The sequence below is a fragment of the Typopeltis vanoorti genome, chromosome 12 (assembly GCF_054136105.1).
Source record: "Typopeltis vanoorti isolate ZY-2024b chromosome 12, IOZ_Tvanoo_1.0, whole genome shotgun sequence".
Classification (NCBI taxonomy): Eukaryota; Metazoa; Arthropoda; class Arachnida; order Uropygi; family Thelyphonidae; genus Typopeltis; species Typopeltis vanoorti.
This window is the reverse complement of record NC_143560.1, coordinates 44,200,897-44,219,110: the sequence shown is the minus strand read 5'-3', so window position 1 is coordinate 44,219,110 and position 18,214 is coordinate 44,200,897. Positions and strand designations below refer to the sequence as shown.

At 33.9% G+C, this 18,214-nt stretch overlaps 1 protein-coding gene across 2 annotated transcripts in view; it reads right to left on the bottom strand.

The window, feature by feature from the left end:
- The window catches only part of LOC150100741 (uncharacterized), a 207,183-nt gene that overhangs the window by 73,392 nt on the left and 115,577 nt on the right, over nt 1-18,214 (bottom strand). For both annotated transcript variants that reach the window (XM_090401717.1, XM_090401718.1), the window contains exons 13-14: nt 16,249-16,373; nt 13,125-13,254 (exon numbers count right to left, since the gene is read on the bottom strand). In XM_090401717.1, coding sequence (XP_090257843.1) covers nt 13,125-13,254; nt 16,249-16,373 — 255 coding nt within the window. The remainder of the gene's footprint in view (nt 1-13,124; nt 13,255-16,248; nt 16,374-18,214) is intronic.

The following is an 18,214-nucleotide window of genomic DNA, read 5'->3' as shown; positions in this document are numbered from 1 at the left end:
ACAAAGTGCTCTTGATTCCGCCACTCTAAAACCTACAGTGTGGCTTAGATACGTTGACGATGTGTTTGTTATCTGGCCACATGGGCGACAAACACTAAACACATTCCTTAGCCACCTGAACAAACAACATGAACGCATACAATTTACCATCGAAATTGAAAATCAGAATTTGCTCCTGTTCCTAGATACACTGGTCACACGTCTTCCTTCAGGCAGTCTATCCTTCACGGTCTACCGCAAACCGACACACACTGGCCAATACATAATTCATACCACCACCCATCACAAAAATATGGAGTCATTAACACCCTTAAAAACAGAGCTATAACAATTTGCTCCAACCAGCAAGCTCTGAAACAGGAACTAAAAATTATCAGCGACACATTCATAAATAATGGCTATAACAAAAATACTATGAATAAAATACTTCATAAAATAAACAAAAAGGAATCTAGACTACAGTAAAACCATAACCATCCCATACATTAAAGGGTTATCGGAAAAAATCAATAGAATCCTACACCATTATAACCTCAATGCCACTTTTAAACCACCTACTAAACTTAAAAACATATTCAACTCCTCCAAGGATCCTCTCCTTCCATTAGCACATCTTGGAGTTTATTGCATCCACTGCACCTGTAACTTACCGTACATTGGTGAAACAGGACGTACAATCCCTATACGTAAGAAAGAACACATAAGACACATTAAATATAACCATTTTGATGAAGCAGGCCTCTCAGATCACGCTCTCAACACCTTACACCAAATAAACTGGAAAAGTACCTGCTCCTTACACCATACTAAAACCTGGTATGAAAGAAAATTTAAGGAAGCCTGCAAAATTCTGATAAACCACCCAAATATCAACAATAATGGCGGCATGAAAATTCCAAGAAGCTGGATGCACATATTCAGCCCACCTAACATGTAGCATCCAGCATACGTCAGGACTCTAGGCAACTGTCAGCCAGCATTGGAAACCATTCCATACCAAATGGTTGGAATGTATATGTATGATCATGGAGTTAATACACACACACACACCACACACACACACACACACACACACACACACACACACAGACTTGTTATTGCTCCCAATGTAATTTTACATACGACTCTAGCATTGATGTATATTTTTATTTTTCATTTATTTATTTTTTTTTTTTGCCAGAGATCAGGCCAATAATGTTGTAACGGTTGATCAGTAACTTTAACAAACCAAGTAGATTGTAGTGTAGCTTGTTTTCTGTATATAGTGCATATGCTCCAGAAGATGACCTTGATATAAAGGTCGAAACATTGAAAGTGGATCTTAGTTTATATTAAACTAAAGTTTTACTCAAACATGGTAGTTGTCTCCATAATTTTCAAAAATGTATTCTACAATAAAGTAGTATGGCTAGACTTTTCAAAGGCATTTGATAGGATGCAAGATTATTATGCTGTAACAAATGGGGCAATAGGTATGATGCTGGTGAAACAGATAACAGCAAGGCTAATAACAGACACTGGAGAGCAATGTATGTGTGTGTGTGTGTGTGTTAAATTTTAATGAGGATTTAATTAAATCAGAACTTTAATAAAACTCGACTAGTTTCGTTGGAAAGCCGACTTCGTGTACCAGCATGAAAATATGTAAAATGAAAAGACCATAAAAGCATTGCATTTCCAACACAACGGAACATGACAATTAACTGTAATTAAAGTTTAACTGGGAGACTGAGTTCTAGTTGAAACATCACACACATGCATGATTGTGAATTTGTATGTATGCCAATATTGAATGGCAGAACCATGAGAGTCTGGTAAAGTGTAACTTAGGTTGCTATTCATGTGGGAGGCGTCAAGAACTATTTCTTTCGATTCCAGTATTCGTCTCTCGAGTTCTCATAACATTCGTGAATGTTGGTTGTTAAATTCCAGTCTATTTCAGGCCTTCAACATTGGTGTTTGCAGAAAAGAATATATGGCTGGCCAAGGCACTGGCCCAAATTCTATCGTAAGAAATGTCTCTCTGAAGGTATCGACTCACCTACATACAACTTTTCGAAATGTCTCTCTTCTTCATTGAAATGTATCACAGGTAAATCTTCTTCTTTCATTAAAAATTCAGCAGACTTTGTATCCAAGATGAAAGACGTCAAACTCAACAACTCTGACATTATGGCCAGTTTGATGTCGTATCTCTCTTTACTAATGTACCCACCCAAGATGTTCTCGCTCTGTTAAAAAACGAGGTTTCAAAAAAGATCTTCACATTAGTATCTCATGTTAATTCGGGCTATTTTAAATTTGAAAGCATGATTTACAAACAAAATAATGGAATAGCCATGGATAGCCCATTATCTCTGGTGCTGGTGAACATCTTTCTTGAAGATTTCAAAGAAAAGGCTATTTCTTCTGCTTCGTTGAAACCAAAGATATGGCTACGTTATATAGATGATGTTTTCCTGATCTGGGAACATGGCCAACACAACCTTTAAATATTTCTTAATGACCTAAATGCCATACATCCAAACATCAAATTCACCTCAGAGTTAGAAGTGGACAGATCCCTTCCTTTTTTAGATATTAAATTAACCAGGAAATCTGAAAAAATTGAATTTCCCATCTTTAGAAAACCTACACATACCGACAGGTACATACATGTGGACTCTCACCACTATCCCTCACAGAAATATGGCATCATCTCTACTCTTGCCCATCAGGCCAAAACCTAGTTATTAGAGAAACAAAAACTTAAAAATGAACTAAAATACCTCCATGGCAATTTGGGATTTAGCCGACCAAATCGTATTCTTATTGGTTAAACAAAAATAAAAAATGATGGTACAACATAACAAAATTTCATGCCGGCTGGGGCTTCGCCCGATTAAACAAGGCCCCCATTGTTTTCGCCAGGGAACCAGGGCAAACAGCGAAAAGTCAGCTACTGGAACAAATCTGAAAATACACCCCAAATCAACATCACCAGAGTTAAAGATCGGTACTATCAACATAAGAAGCCTGAATGGCAAAGAAATGGAGATAGCTGAGGAATTAGATAAGTTCCAGATCGATATAATAGAGGTGACTGAAAAAAAAAAAAAAAAAAAAGACAAAATCTGGTGAGATCTTTCTGAGCAATAAATACAAAATGTTATATTCAGGCAATGACAATCAAGGAAAAGAAAGAGTAGCCATAGTATTCAACACAAAATACGAGGCTAATCTTCTTGAATGGCAGGCAGTCTCAAGTAGAGTGATGTGGGCAAATATTAGAATGGGGAACTGGACAATGAGACTTATTTGTGCCTATGCTCCCACAGAAGGTTCTACTAAGGTAGAAATGGAGGAATTTTTGATGCTTTAGAGAAAGCAGCTGAAACAATGAAAAAGAAAAAATTGGTCCTTGTTGAGGATCTAAATAGCAGAGTAGGAAATGATTGTCAGACATACAAAAATATTTTGGTAAAATTTGAGAAAAGAGCAAAGCTAATAATAATGGCAAATACCTGTTGGATTTCTGCTCAGGACATGGACTAGTTATTACTAACACCATGTTTCAACATAAAAATGTGCACAAATTCACATGGAGAGAAGAGGCAAGGAATAAGAAAATTCTCATTGACTATGTTATTGTTGATAGTGATGTCTTCCCCTTGGTGCAGGACACCAGAGTGTACAGAGGATTTGAAATTGGAAGTGATCACTATTTAGTCTTGAGCAGGATAAAATTGAATATCATATTGAAAAGAATAACACGTAAGAAAGATTTAAAGCGAATAAAAATTGAGCAGCTCTCAGAAGCGAACTGTACACTAAAATACACAAAAATTATTGAAGAAAAAATGAAAGCATTTGAGAACAGCAACCAAACCTTGGAGATTCAGTGGCAAGCCTTGCAGAAAAGACTGATTGATTCAGCCAGAGAGGATGTGGTGAGGTTGTCTGCAAGGATAGAAAAATCAGAACTCCATGGTGGACACAGGAAGTTAAAGAGGCAGTGAAGGAAAAGAAGAAAGCATATCAAAAGTTCCTGGCAAATAAGTCAGCTTGTGCTCTTAGAGAATACAGAGATAAATGTAAGAAAGCTAAACACTGTGATAAAACTAGCTAAACAAAAGTCATGGGAGGACTTTGGCAAGAATATAGAAAATAAATATCAAGAAGATGGGAAAATATTCTGGAGGTTATTGAAGAAGCTTAGAAATGTAGGAAAGAGTGCTGTAAAAGGAGTTGGAGATGATAAAAGTGACATGAAAACAGGAGAAAAAGATATCCTTGAAGTATGGAGTAATTACTTTGAAAATCTGTATATTAAATGAAACAAGCAGTGATGACAGCACAGTGATAAAAAACACTGACCAGGCATGCAGTAAGTCATGAAAGCCCTGAAATGTGGAAAGTCAACAGGAGTAGATGATATTCAACCAGAAATGCTGAAGTATGGTGGTATAAAAGTCTTACAGTGGCTGCACTGTATAGTTCAGAAAGCCTGGACAGAGGGACGAATTCCCGATGAGTGGAGTAGAGCTCTCATAGTACCCATATATAAAAAGGGAAATAAAACTGAATGTGAGAATTACAGGGGCATTTCATTACTGAGTGTTCCTGGTAAGATATATGCAAGTATACTTGAGAAACGGTTGAGAAGAATTGTGGAAGAAAAGCTTGGTGAAGAACAAGCTGGATTCAGGCCAAATAGAGGTTGTCAGGATCAGATCTTCACTTTACAACAAACACTTCAGAAAGCATGGGAATATAACAAAGATCTGTATTTAAGTTTTGTCGATCTGGAAAAGGCATATGACAAGGTGCCAAGAAAGAAGCTATTCAATACGCTACAGTTATATGGTGTCAATGAGGCATTATATCAAGCAATACTTAGTCTTTATTTGAGTTGTAAGTCAGCAGTTAGAATTGAAGGAAGTAGGAAGATGGTTTAATGTTAAATCTGGTGTGAGATCACATTATGAAGGAAAGTGGTAGTAAACATGATATCAGAATTGGAGATGTTAATGTCAGCTCTTTGCTTTATGCGGACGATGTTATACTTCTAAATAAATCCCCTAGAAGTCTGCAAGATTCCCTGAGTAAATTGAATAACTGTTGTAATAGATATGGAATGAAGGTCAGCAATAAAAAGACAAAGACAATGAAAATAGGCAGAATCGTTGAAAACGTTAACTGTGTTGTGAACGGAGAACCTGTGGAACAAGTAAAACATTTCAGTTACTTAGGCACGATTTTTACTGAAGATGGTAAATTGAATTTGGAAATAGACAACAGAATCAACAAAGTTCGTATGGTAGAAAGTCAATTGAATAAATTCATATGGAATAAGAGAGAAATTAGTCAGAACACTAAATTAGCTGTATACAAGACAGTGTTCAAACCAGTTTAACTTATGGATCTGAGAGCTGGGTCAGAAGTAAAACACTTGACTAAAGACTAGAAACCACAGAAATTAGAGTCCTGAGAAAGATTAGAGGTGTGAACAGATGGCATCAATGGCAATATCATATTAAAAATGAGGATATTAGGAAAGAACTTGACATTGTCAGCATCCAGGAATGCATTAGCAGAGCTAATCTCAGGTGGTATGGTCACTTAAATAGAATGGGAGAGGAAAGATTAGCAAAACAAGTGTTCTCTGCCAGGTTGGCAGGAAAACGACCCAGAGGAAGACCAAGATATAGGTGGATTGATACGGTACAAAGTGCCTTAGACGATAGAAATATAAGATCTGGTAATGTTGGAGTCTTGAGAAGTAACAGACTGATTTGGAGGAAAATTGTAGATAGGAAGTTAGTAATGATGTAATTTTTTTTCATGTAGTACTATCATATCCTGTACACCTCACCCCCTTGAGGGCACATGTCAGGAATTTGAACACCTCCAAAGTACCTTCAAACAAAATGGATACTCTGAGAAAAATATAAACAGACTTCGTTTGCCGGTGCCATCAACCACCAAATGAGGATACAACTAATTTCAAACCTACATCTCCTTGCCTTATATTAGTTCTCTCTCCCCAAAACTGGAAAAAATCTTAAAGAAATACAATATCAGGACTTTTTTCATTACATTACCCAAGCTCTGATCTATTTTAAGCCATCTGAAAGAGAAACACCACAATTTTCAGTTTCCTGGTGTCTACAAAATTGTTTGTGATTGTGGCGAACCGCATTATAGTCAGACTGAAAAATCAATCTCTCTCTCTCTCTCTCTCTCTCTGAAAAAAATCAGAGAGACATTTCTTACAACAGAATTCAGGCCAGTGCCTTGTCCAGCCATATATTGTTTTCTGCAAACACCAAATAGACTGGAATTTAACAACCAACATTCACAAATATTACGACAAACTCGAGAGGCAAATACTGAAATTGAAAGAAATAGTTCTTGATGCCTTCCACATGAATAGCAACCTAAGTTACAGTTTGCCAGACTCTCATAGTTCTGCCATTCAATATTAACGCACAAGCAAATTCACACGCACACAGGTGCGTGATGTTTCAACTAGAACTCAGTCTCCCCCATTAAACTTTAATTACAGTTAATTGTCATGTTCTGTTGTATTGGAAATGCTTTTGTGGTCTTTCTATTTTATATATTTTTATGCTGTTACACCTGATGAAGTCGGCTTTCTGATGAAACTAGTCGTGTTCTATTAAAATTCTGATTTTAAATCCTCGGCATTTAGTCATTAAAATTTAACAAATATGATAACAAACTGAGTAAACCAGCATTCTAATAATAATAATAATATTAATATATATATATATGATGGAGTTTAATAAAAGAGGAAAGTAGGTGACTAGCTCTGTACGTGGACTGCTGCTGATTGTATATTACTGATATTAGTATATTACTAAATAGACTGGTAGTTTGTGCAATAATAATGGCTTCCAATTCAGTGTGTTGGAGTATATAATTATCCAGTTTGTGATGAAAATTTACAGGCTATACATTGCATAAACTGAACTGCGGGGATAATGATGGATGGAGCCGAAGTTCAGAGGACATAACGCAAAATATCCCAAAGGATGAAATGGATTAAGAAACACACTGACAAGTAAACAAGGATAAGGAAGTTATTCTGTTAAGAGAGTGGTATCTGAATGGAATGAATTACTAGAAGTGGTTGTGAGTATTTTGTCAGACTGACTGTGAGATATGACAGGCAACATGTCAATAATAAGTAGTGTGGGCCTTAAACAATGAGTCTTTCAACTCCATGGAGATACCTATATAATAATAAAAATAACTTGTTCTCTCTCTCTCTCTCAATTTTAATTGTACAATGAATAGTGATTAGTCTGTAAATTAATCAAGACTAACTCCAAGTAAGCTTTGGCTAGTTTATGATTTGTACAAGTACCCAACTCAATCTAAGAGACTTTTGTCTGAGTACAGAATAATAATTAGGAATTAAAAAAAAAAGTAAAAAAGTAGGAGACATGAAAAATAAGGAAGCAAGAGAACCCTAAGACAGTCCTCTCAGTATATATTCTAAAAAGAAATGATGAATGGTATATAACATTTGGTCCATAATGATTAACAGTAAAACCTCTATGCCAATGTCCAAGACCACATTATCATCATTATTTGCCTCCCACAGAGACAATTACATAAACCTCATGTTTATACTAGGATATACACATAACAAAAAAGTAAACTGTATTCAAAGTCAGTTTTATTTGTGTGGGGGGGAAGGGGGACTGCAGCACTGAACTGACCTCAAAGCCATAGTCTGAGAAGAATGACTAACTTAATGCTGTATGTCACAAAATGGAGGAAAGAGTACTATACAAAGTAATCAGAGATGATAAAGGTCGTGATATGAAAAAGTAAGATCAAGATAGCCTAGATCTTTAGTTTAGAGCAATTACCTTAAAAAATTGTTAAGCAAAACAAAAATTTGATACAGAACAGTGGCATAAAAAATATTCACAAGCGATGCAATTAAAAGTGATTATCAATCCTTAAGGTAGCAAAAAAGCATCTTCTTCTTCTTATTGTGCTATCTTCTATCGAAGGTCAGCGACCATCTTGGCGAACAAACTGCGATCTTGTGTTAATCTGAGCAGTTGTGCACTGCTCTTTCCTGTCCACGTCTTGATGTTGTCAAACCATGATATTCTTTTTCTTCCTCTAGTTCCTCTGCCATCAATTCTTCCTACCAAAATAGTTTGTAGAAGTTGGTATTTGCTGTTTCTCATGATGTGTCCAAGATATGATGTTTTTCGTTTCTTGATTATTTGTAAAAGATGTTTAGCTTTGCCAATGGATTTTAAGACATCTTCATTGGTAATTTTTTCTGTCCATGATATCTTTAGCATTCTTCTGTATAGCCACATCTCAAAGGCTTCGATTTTCTTGATGGTTGTCGCCTTCAATGTCCATGTTTCAACTCCATAGAGCAGAATAGACCACACGTAGCATTTCAGCATTCAGCATCTGACTTCCATGTTTAGGTCTTTATTGCGGAATAGTGTTCTCATTTTCATGAAGGACTGCCGTGCAACTTCAATCCTTGTCTTTATATCTATTTCTGGATCCCACCGTTCGTTATGCCAGCAACCAAGATATTTATATCTTGACACTTGATCAATATTTTTCCCATTGAGTGTCAGTTTCATTGATGAGACTGGATGTTTGCTGATGATCATGTATTTTGTCTTGTTGATGTTTATATTTATTCCCATTCTTTGGCTTTCTATGTATACTCTGTCAACGAGTTTTTGGAGATCCATGATGTTATCTGCAATTAGCACGGTGTCATCTGCATATCGTAGGTTGTTAACAATTTTTCCATTTATTGTGATTCCCTCTGGACATTCTTCCAATGCTTTTTTAAAGATTACCTCTGCATATATGTTGAACAGGAGTGGTGAGAGCACACATCCTTGTCTCACTCCTCTTTTGATGTTAATATCACTGGTGGTAATGTTGTCTAATTGAACGGTAGCTGACTGATTCCAATACAGATTTGTTATTAGTCTTATGTCTTGTTCGTCTAACCTTATTTGTTGAAGGATTTCTATTAAGTTGGTGTGTCTGACTTTGTCGAATGCTTTTTCAAAATCTATGAAACACATAAAGACAGATTTCTGTTTTTCTATGCATTTTTGTATCAATATTTGGGTACAGAAAAGGGCCTCTCTAGTACCAAAACCATTCCGAAAGCCGAATTGTGTTTCACTTAGAGTTTCTTCACTTTTTCTATAAATGCGATTCTGAATTACTTTCAAAAATATTTTTAATGTTTGGCTCATTAGACTAATAAGTCTGAAGTCACCACAGGAATTCGCTTTGGGTTTCTTTGGGATAGTGATAAATGTAGATTTGAGCCAATCTGATGGAAATTCATCACTTTCATATATTTTATTAAATAGTTTTTCAAGAAGTTTGATGTTATCTGGTTCGATTAATTTTAAAAATTCTGTTTGCACACCATCTGGTCCACTGGCTTTTCCTGTTTTACTTGTTTGTATAGCATTCTCTATTTCGCATTTCATGATTGCTGGTCCTTGAATGTTATCTTTTATATTTATAGGCTTCTGTCTAGTATCATTGAAAAGTTCTGTTACATATTTTATCCAAATCTGTGCTTTATTCTCTTCTTCTAGAACTATTTTTCCATTTTCGTCTCTTAGAGACACTATTTGCTTTTTCCTCAGTTTTCCGGAAATTTCGTTGATTTTCTTATACAGATTGAAATTATCATGTTGTTTCTGAAGCAGTTCAATTTCAGTACATAAATTTTTCATCCAATTTTCCTTGGCTTCTTTTATTTTTTTCTTGATGATGTTATGTGTTTCTGTATACCTGGCTAGGTCTTTGTTTTTATACATTCTTCTTGTATCAATAAGAGAAAGAATCTCATCTGTCATCCATTCCTGTTGTTTTATATTATTCACATAACCTACTTCTTCAATACTTGTTGTTACGATGGCATTCTTTAAGCTATTCCAAAGAGATTCCACACTTTTATTTTCTTCTATGTTAATCTGTTGTAATCGTAGGTTAAGCTGTGACTTGGCGTTTTTATTTATGTTCGAGTCTTTCAGTTTTTCTACATCAATTTTCTTTTTCTTCTTTTGTGATTTTTTAGCTGATTTTAATCTAAGACGTATTTCTGCAACTATGGGATTGTGGTCTGATGAGATATCTGCTCCAGGATAAGTCTTTGCACTCTTTATACTACTGTGGAATCTTTTATTTATCAGTATATAATCAATTTGATTTCTGACAATATTATGTTGGTTATCTTGAGGTGATTTCCAAGTGTACAGTCTTCTGGGTGGAAGTTTAAACCAGGTATTTGCTATTGTTAGATCTTCTTCCTGACAGAATTGGACTAGGCGATCTCCTCTGTCATTTCTGGTGCCTAAGCCATGTTCGCCAACAATTTCTCCATCACCCCCTCTTCCCACTTTTGCATTGAAGTCACCCATCACTATGTTTATATCATGTTTCTTTGTTAGGTTTTTAATCTCTTTTAGGTGTTCATAAAACTCTTCAACATCTTCTTCACTTTTGTCAGCTGTGGGTGCATAAGCTTGGATGATATTTATGTTAACGGGGTTTCCCTTAAAAAGCATCAAAAACCTCAAATGTAGAAAGGCAGCTGAACCAGATGATATTTGACCAGAAGTATCAAATAGGGGCATATAAAAGTTTTATAGTGGCTACACTACATAATTTAGAAGGCCTGGTCAGAAGATCAAATTCACAATGAGCGGTGCAGAGCTTTCACAAATGCCATCTATAAAAAGAGAAATAAAGCTAAATGCAAGAATTACAGGGATTTAGCTACTGAGTATTCCTGGTAAGATTTATAAAAGCATACTTGAGAAAAGGCTAAGAAAAAGTGTGGAAGCGAAATTTGGAGAAGAATAAGATAAGTTCAGGCCAAACAGAAGTTGTGGGAATCAACTTTTCATTTCAAGACAAACAGTGGAGAAATCAAGAGAAAATAACAAGGATCAGTATTTAAGTTCAGTAGACTGGAAAAAATATATGACAAGGTGCTAAAAGCAAAACTGTTCAAAACCCTACAATTACATGATACAAACAGAACATTACAAAGAGCAATATATAGTCTAAGTCAGTGGTTGGAACTGAAGGAGGAAAAAGATAATCAACGGAACTCTTTACTTTATGTAGATGATATAGTACTCCTAAATAAATCCAAGACAGTTGATTCTCACAAATGTAACACTGTCTGGACCACAGAAAGTTTGTTATAGTGAATGTCTTTTATCACAACACTGTACCTAGGGAGCTCTGTTCGAAATTTCTTGGCAGTCTGTTATAGTGAGAGTTGACTGCACATCTTCTGGATTCAGTATCTAAACTGAATAACTGATGTAACTACGTGATTAAGTTTATATTAACAGTTTTATTATGCTAACCATTATCCATCAACAGTTTAATTCTGGATCATTTGATGAAATGATGAAAAAAATTCAGTATCTAAACTGATAAACTGAATAAACTGAATAACACATGAAAATTAGCAATTAAAAGGCAAACACTATAAAGATAAGATGGAAACATGGAAAATATCAACTGCATTCTGAATATATTGTGCAAGTAAAATATTTTAGCTATTTAGGCACAAGTTACTGTGGAGATGGAAAATTAATTACAGAAATGAATAATACAATAAGTTACAATAATAAAGTTATATGACACTGTATAACAAAAAAATGAGCCAAAAAAAAAAAACTAACAGCATAAAACACAGTATCCAAACTGATTTTAACTTATGGATCTGAATATTGGGTTAGAAATAAAACAGCTAATCCAAGACCAAAGAAATGAGTTATGATGAAAATTAGGAGGGTGAACAGATGGCATAAATAGCATATGAAAAATGAAAAATTAAGAACCTGACATTCTTCAATATTAAAGGATGTGTAAGCATAGCTAATCAAAGGTGACATATGCACTTTAAACAGAATGGAACAGAAAATTTTAGTAAAAGAGGTGTTTAATGTCAAGATGGTAGGCAAAATACTCAGAGGAAGACCAAGTCCCATGTGAAATGATCCAGAATTAAACTGTTGATGGATAATGGTTAGCATAATAAAACTGTTAATATAAACTTAATCACGTAGTACTAATTATTATCCTGTACATTCCTTGAGAATATACATCACGAATTTGATGACGATTCTCAAATCCATATGTATATATTGGTTTAGCACTATTATATACAGCATATTACTAGGTTAGTTTTTTAGCTTTTCTGTTCCAGATAAATTTATTCATTTGCCTCCAACCATATCAGCACTGACTATTTCATGATCTATTTCCATACTTAATTTGCCATCATTAATAAAAAGTGTGCTAAACAGATAAAATATTTTGACATACAGTCAAAATATTTATCTGAGAATGTATGCACTGTTTCCATGCCTATTTTTCTAATTTTAAGTGGCCTTTAAATTTTTTTTATATATTTTTTATTTGTTACTCTGAGAAAGTTTTTAAAATACCCATTATCCAATGTGGATATATAGTCTATCAATAAGCAGTTTTAACATAAATTCTGCATATGCAACAATTCAAATTTAATACTGTCTGATAGAAAGTTGGAAAGAAATTCTAGCTGTAGGATAAGCAAAATTGTAAAATTTAAGTTGGATTGAAAAGAATAAGACAATGTAGATTATGCCTGGACTAAACGTTATTATTTTAACAACTTTGTGGATATTGTTCAGTTTTATCTACTAAAGAATGGAATATTCACACACACACACACACACACACACACACACACACACACACACACACACACACACACACACACACACACACACACACACAGAATAATTAATCAGTATATCAGGTGATGAAAAATTTCTCACTCATAATTTCTACTCATGAGTAGGAGGATGGAAGGTGATGTTTTGAACCAGAGTTGGCTTAAAAGTCAAACAAGATAATTGGGAGGAATGCAGAAAACCATGTACCATGTTATCTCAATTATTTCTTTAGTAAAGCTAACTGAAAATTCATCATCAGTTTTGTGTATGACTAGCTTTGAAGTACAAGTTACAGAGTAACACACAAACATTATATATTCAATGAACATTAATAAAACTTTAAACCATACTGACTTTTCATTAAATTCTCCTGAACAAAGAGACAGAAGATCATTCATATTGTCTTGGGTATTACGCAGAGTTCCCATAAGTTCCTTCTTTTCTGAAGACTGATTAACCGTTATGAAAGAATCAGCTGACATACCTGAAATAAACAATTTTTATTAGTATATGGGAGATATTATAGATGTAAAGAATTCAAAAAAAATCTTTCTACATAGCTCAAAGATGAATATTTATTTTCATAAACTTCCTTGTGATAATTCTTGCGAAGTAATTTACTAATTAAGAAGATATTTAAGATTTGGAGAAGTACAAAGAAGAGATTCTGAGCCACAATAATATTCTTTTAATAATACCAGAGTATATTATTATTTTGAAGTCTAACTAGTAGAGTTTAAAATTACAAATTTTAAACTCTAGTAGTTTAAAATTTTAATAGTTACAAAATTTTAATAGTTACAAAAAGTATTTTAATAGTTACAAAATACAAAATGAATAGTTAAAAAAATTTTAACTAATCATTTTAGATTTCACTGATATTTTATATTATAATTTTGCAGTTCATAACTTAACACGTTGGCAATCCTCAGCGTGAATATGAATATCATATACCTACACATGAAGGTGAAAACTATTACATGAAATATACTATACATAACTATTCTTTTAAAATGTATTAGACTCTTGCATCCTTTTAATGTCCTGAAAGGCTGCGAACATTGGCAATCTAATGAAAAACAAGTGAAATAACTCAACAAATTTTAATAGTAATCCTACATTCCACATTTTAAATTCTATCAAACCAGAGGGAAATTATTATTATTATTATTATTTCGGTAACCTCCATGGAATAAACAGACTCATTGTGGGAGTCCCACTCAACTAGCAGCACGTCTATCACATAATGAACTTTGAAGTTATTTATACTACCTGCATTCACAATGCACTCCACTCACTAAGACTCTCCACGTAAAAAATCTACCTCCTCACACCCTTTTTTTTTTTTGATGATGAAAATTTTTGAAAAAATTATTATCCTCACACCCTTCTTCATCACATCTTTATACAACTTTCAGTGAAGTTGAAGTTATCAACTAGAAAAATGGTCTGATTATGCAAAAAGAGAAAAAAAAAATTAAATAATGAAATTAAAAAAAAACTGTCACGAAGCAATCTTGAACTTAAAAACTGAAAGTTACTAAACGATAATGCATATATGCTTACAAATATACATCAACTTAACCTTTTATAACTGTTTATGCATAATATAGATTGAAATCTTGAAAATGAGTTTTCAACTGTCAGTATTTCTATTGTTTTCATGAGAACCATCATGATGTCTGCATAAAATTTATGTTATTCAAAGAACTCTACTGATCTTGTAGTGGCAACTCTGTAAAAATGCAATGAGTCAAAAGTGATAACATGTTTTATTATGCTCTGATCCATTTATGGGTTACGTATAGTCCAATTACATACTGTACAATTTTGATTTGCATAATTCTGTCACAACAAATGTTCTAATTGAAACCAAAATGAATGACTCAATAAATCTGATTAAAGATCCTAAATACCAAATTTCATTAAATTTCCATCCAGCTAATGCAGAATGATTAATATCAGTTTGAGCCATTTTGTCGAATTTTGACAACAAACAAAAGTGAAACACAAAGATATCTTTTTTGTACATATACTCTAAAATACTCATCAAATTCCTGATATGTACATTCAAGGAGTGTACAGGATTTGACAATACTACATGAAAAATTTACATCATTACTAACTTCCTGCCTACAATTTTCCTCCATCTCAACTGTTACCTGTCAAGACTGAAACATTATCAGATCTTATATTTCTATCTTCTAAGGCATTTTTTTACCACATCAATCCACCTATATCTTGGTCTTCCTCTGGGTCTTTTTCCTGCCAACCTGACAGAGAACATTGGTTTTGCTAATCTTTCCTTTCCCATTCTGTTTAAATGACCATACCACCTGAGATTAGCTATGCTAACACATTCCTGGATGCTAACACTGTCAAGTCCTTTCCTAATATCCTCGTTTTTAATATGATATTGCCATCTGTTCACACCCATAATCCTTCTCAGGACTCTCATATCTGAGATCTCTAGTCTTTAGTCAAGTGTTTTACTTCTAACCCAGCTGTCAGATCTATAAGTTAAAATTGATTTGAACACTGTCTTGTTATACAGCTAATGTAGTGTTTTGACTAATTTCTCTCTTATTCCATATAAATTAATTCAGTTGACTGAATTAATACCATACCAGTTTTGTTGATTCTGTTGTCTATTTCCACATTTAATTTTCCATCTTCACTAAAAATCATGCCTAAGTAGCAGAAATGTTTTACTTGTTCTATAGGTTCTCCATTCACAATGCAGTTGATATTTTCAATGCTTCTGCCTATTTTCATTGTGTTTGTCTTGTTATTGCTGACCTTCACACCATATCTATTACAACAGTTATTCAATTTATTCAGGAAATCTTGTAGACTTGTACCAGATTTATTTAGAAGTATAACATCATCTGCATAAAGTAAAGAGCCGAGATTAACATCTCCAATTCTGATATCATGTTTAATACCACTTTCATTCATAATGTGATCCATATAGATAATGAATAACAGTGGAGATAATGTACATCCTTCTCTGACACCAGATTTAACATTAAACCATCTTCCTGTACTTCCTTCAATTCTAACTGCTAAAACTCTAAAATACTACTTTTATTAAATGTTATCTAATTAGAGGGGGGGGGGGAGCAGCACTGTGACATAAAATTTCAACATGATTGCCACTTTCTGTGTCCCGGCAGATGAGTAATAAACAAAAATCGGGATGACTGGATCACTATTTTGTAAGGATTCTTAAATATAAACAAATAAAAACATTATAAATAAACTATATGTTTCTCTCCCATGTATACAAAAGTAGTACTCAACAGAATAACACATAATAAAGCAATAAAATTATACTTAACAGTAGAAGATCATATGCATGCATGCATTTTGGATGAGACTATCAAACTTATAACATTTATAATAAAAAAAATAAATAAAATAAAAAGTCTATGGAATAAAAATTGCACAATTTATAAATTACAATAAACAATGGCACCTGAAAATTTTCCGGAACACAGGGAGAAAGCATCATCAATATTGTTTTCTGATTTTTCACTCTCAATCAGCCTTTTAATCTGACTGCTTCCATTAACTTTATCTGTCTTTGGTGAAATCAGAAATCTACGAAAAATGAAAATAATACATTAACATCACAACAGAACAACATGCTTGGTTCTGAGTTAAAATATGTACATATGACAAAGTTTCATGGAATAAATTATCAACATAGTGTTAAGTGACAACATCATTCTTAGGTAACAATATATGGTTGAATATGTTATTAATGGTTGATTTATTCTGACATAAAGCTATTACGAGGGTGGTCTGAAACATTCTCGGCCTAACAATGAAAAAATGAATTTTTAATTTCAAAATTATTTTTATTTATTTATCAACATAATCTCCCTTAAGACTAATACAATTATTCCAGCAATGCTCCAGTTCCATTATCTCTTCCCTGTAGTATGTCTCAGTAAGATCTGCAAAATACCCCTCTACAGCTGTAATCACCTCTTGATTCAAAGAAAAACACTGACCAGCAAGAAAGAGTTTTAGTTTTGGGAAGAGATAGAAGTCAGAGGGAGCCAAATCTGAGGAATAGGGTGGATGTTCCAACAATTCATAGTGCAGATCCCTTAATTTTCCCATTGCCAAAATACTTTTGTGGGCAAGTGCATTGTCTTGATGAAAGTTGATTTTTTTCTTCTGCAGACCGGATCTTTTTGTCTAGTCTTGTTAAAAGACCAGAATAATATTCCCCAGTTATTGTTTTACCCTTTTCAAGATAATTAATAAACAAAATGCCTTTAGCATCTCAAAACACCAATTCTGTGACCTTTCCTTCTGATGGAACCGACTTTGTCTTCTTTGACACTGAACAACTGGGCTTCTGTCCCCTGTTTCGAGTGCTGTTTGGATTCTGGTGTGTAATGGTGAATCCACGTCTCATCCGTAGTAATAAATCAACACACAAAATCAGTTTTATTCTTGTTAAAAAGCTACACTGTTCACAGATTTTCATGCGAGTGCATTTTTGATCTGATGTGAGCAAGCGCAGCACCCATCTTGCATAAAGCTTTTTCATATGCAATTCTTCATACAAAATATATCCTACAGGTTCTTTTGAAATGCCTATAGTCTCAGCAATTTCATGCACTTTGACTCGCTGGTCATCCAATACCATATCGTCCACTTGATCAATGATTTCTGGTGTTGTTACACTTTTTGGATGTCCTTCACGTGGATCATCTTCAAGGCTGGCATGGCCACATTTAAACTCAGCAACCTATTCTTAATTGTCGAAAATGAAGGAGAAGAATGCCCATAAACTTTTATGAACTTCGAATGAATTTCTTTTGGCGTTAAACCTTCTTTTACAAAAAATTTTATAACCGCATGATACCCAATTTTATCCATTTCAAGGGATACAGACAACATCTTTACTTCAGACAGCTGTCTAAAACAAATTACTTGATAGAATGACTTGCAATTTCACATGGATGCTTATGACAGATGTACCAACTTAGAAAAAAAAATCTCTTGCCGTTGGCGTTGCCATCTATGGTCGAAGCCGAGAACATTTCAGACCACCCTCGTAGATGGCAATGTGAAAAGACTGCATACAAGGTTATAATATAAATGTATAATCGTGGAAGATCCAACATTCATTGAAAGGACAAAACTAATATCTGTCATATAATTTTTTCAACCCAACTACAGAAATTAAAAAATATGTATTGATATAATTCAATGATCACTAAGTCGATAAAATGTCCATGAATCCACACAGTCCTTTATGTAACATACTAACAATATCACTGATCGCAATATTCAGAACAATAAATTATAAGGTTATTATAAATAACAGTAGAAGAAATGCTACAAAAAATGGGACATGGTATATAAATTAAGAGGCCTGATTTGTAAGGGAAAGCAGTTATTGAGCAGAGGCCTGATATATG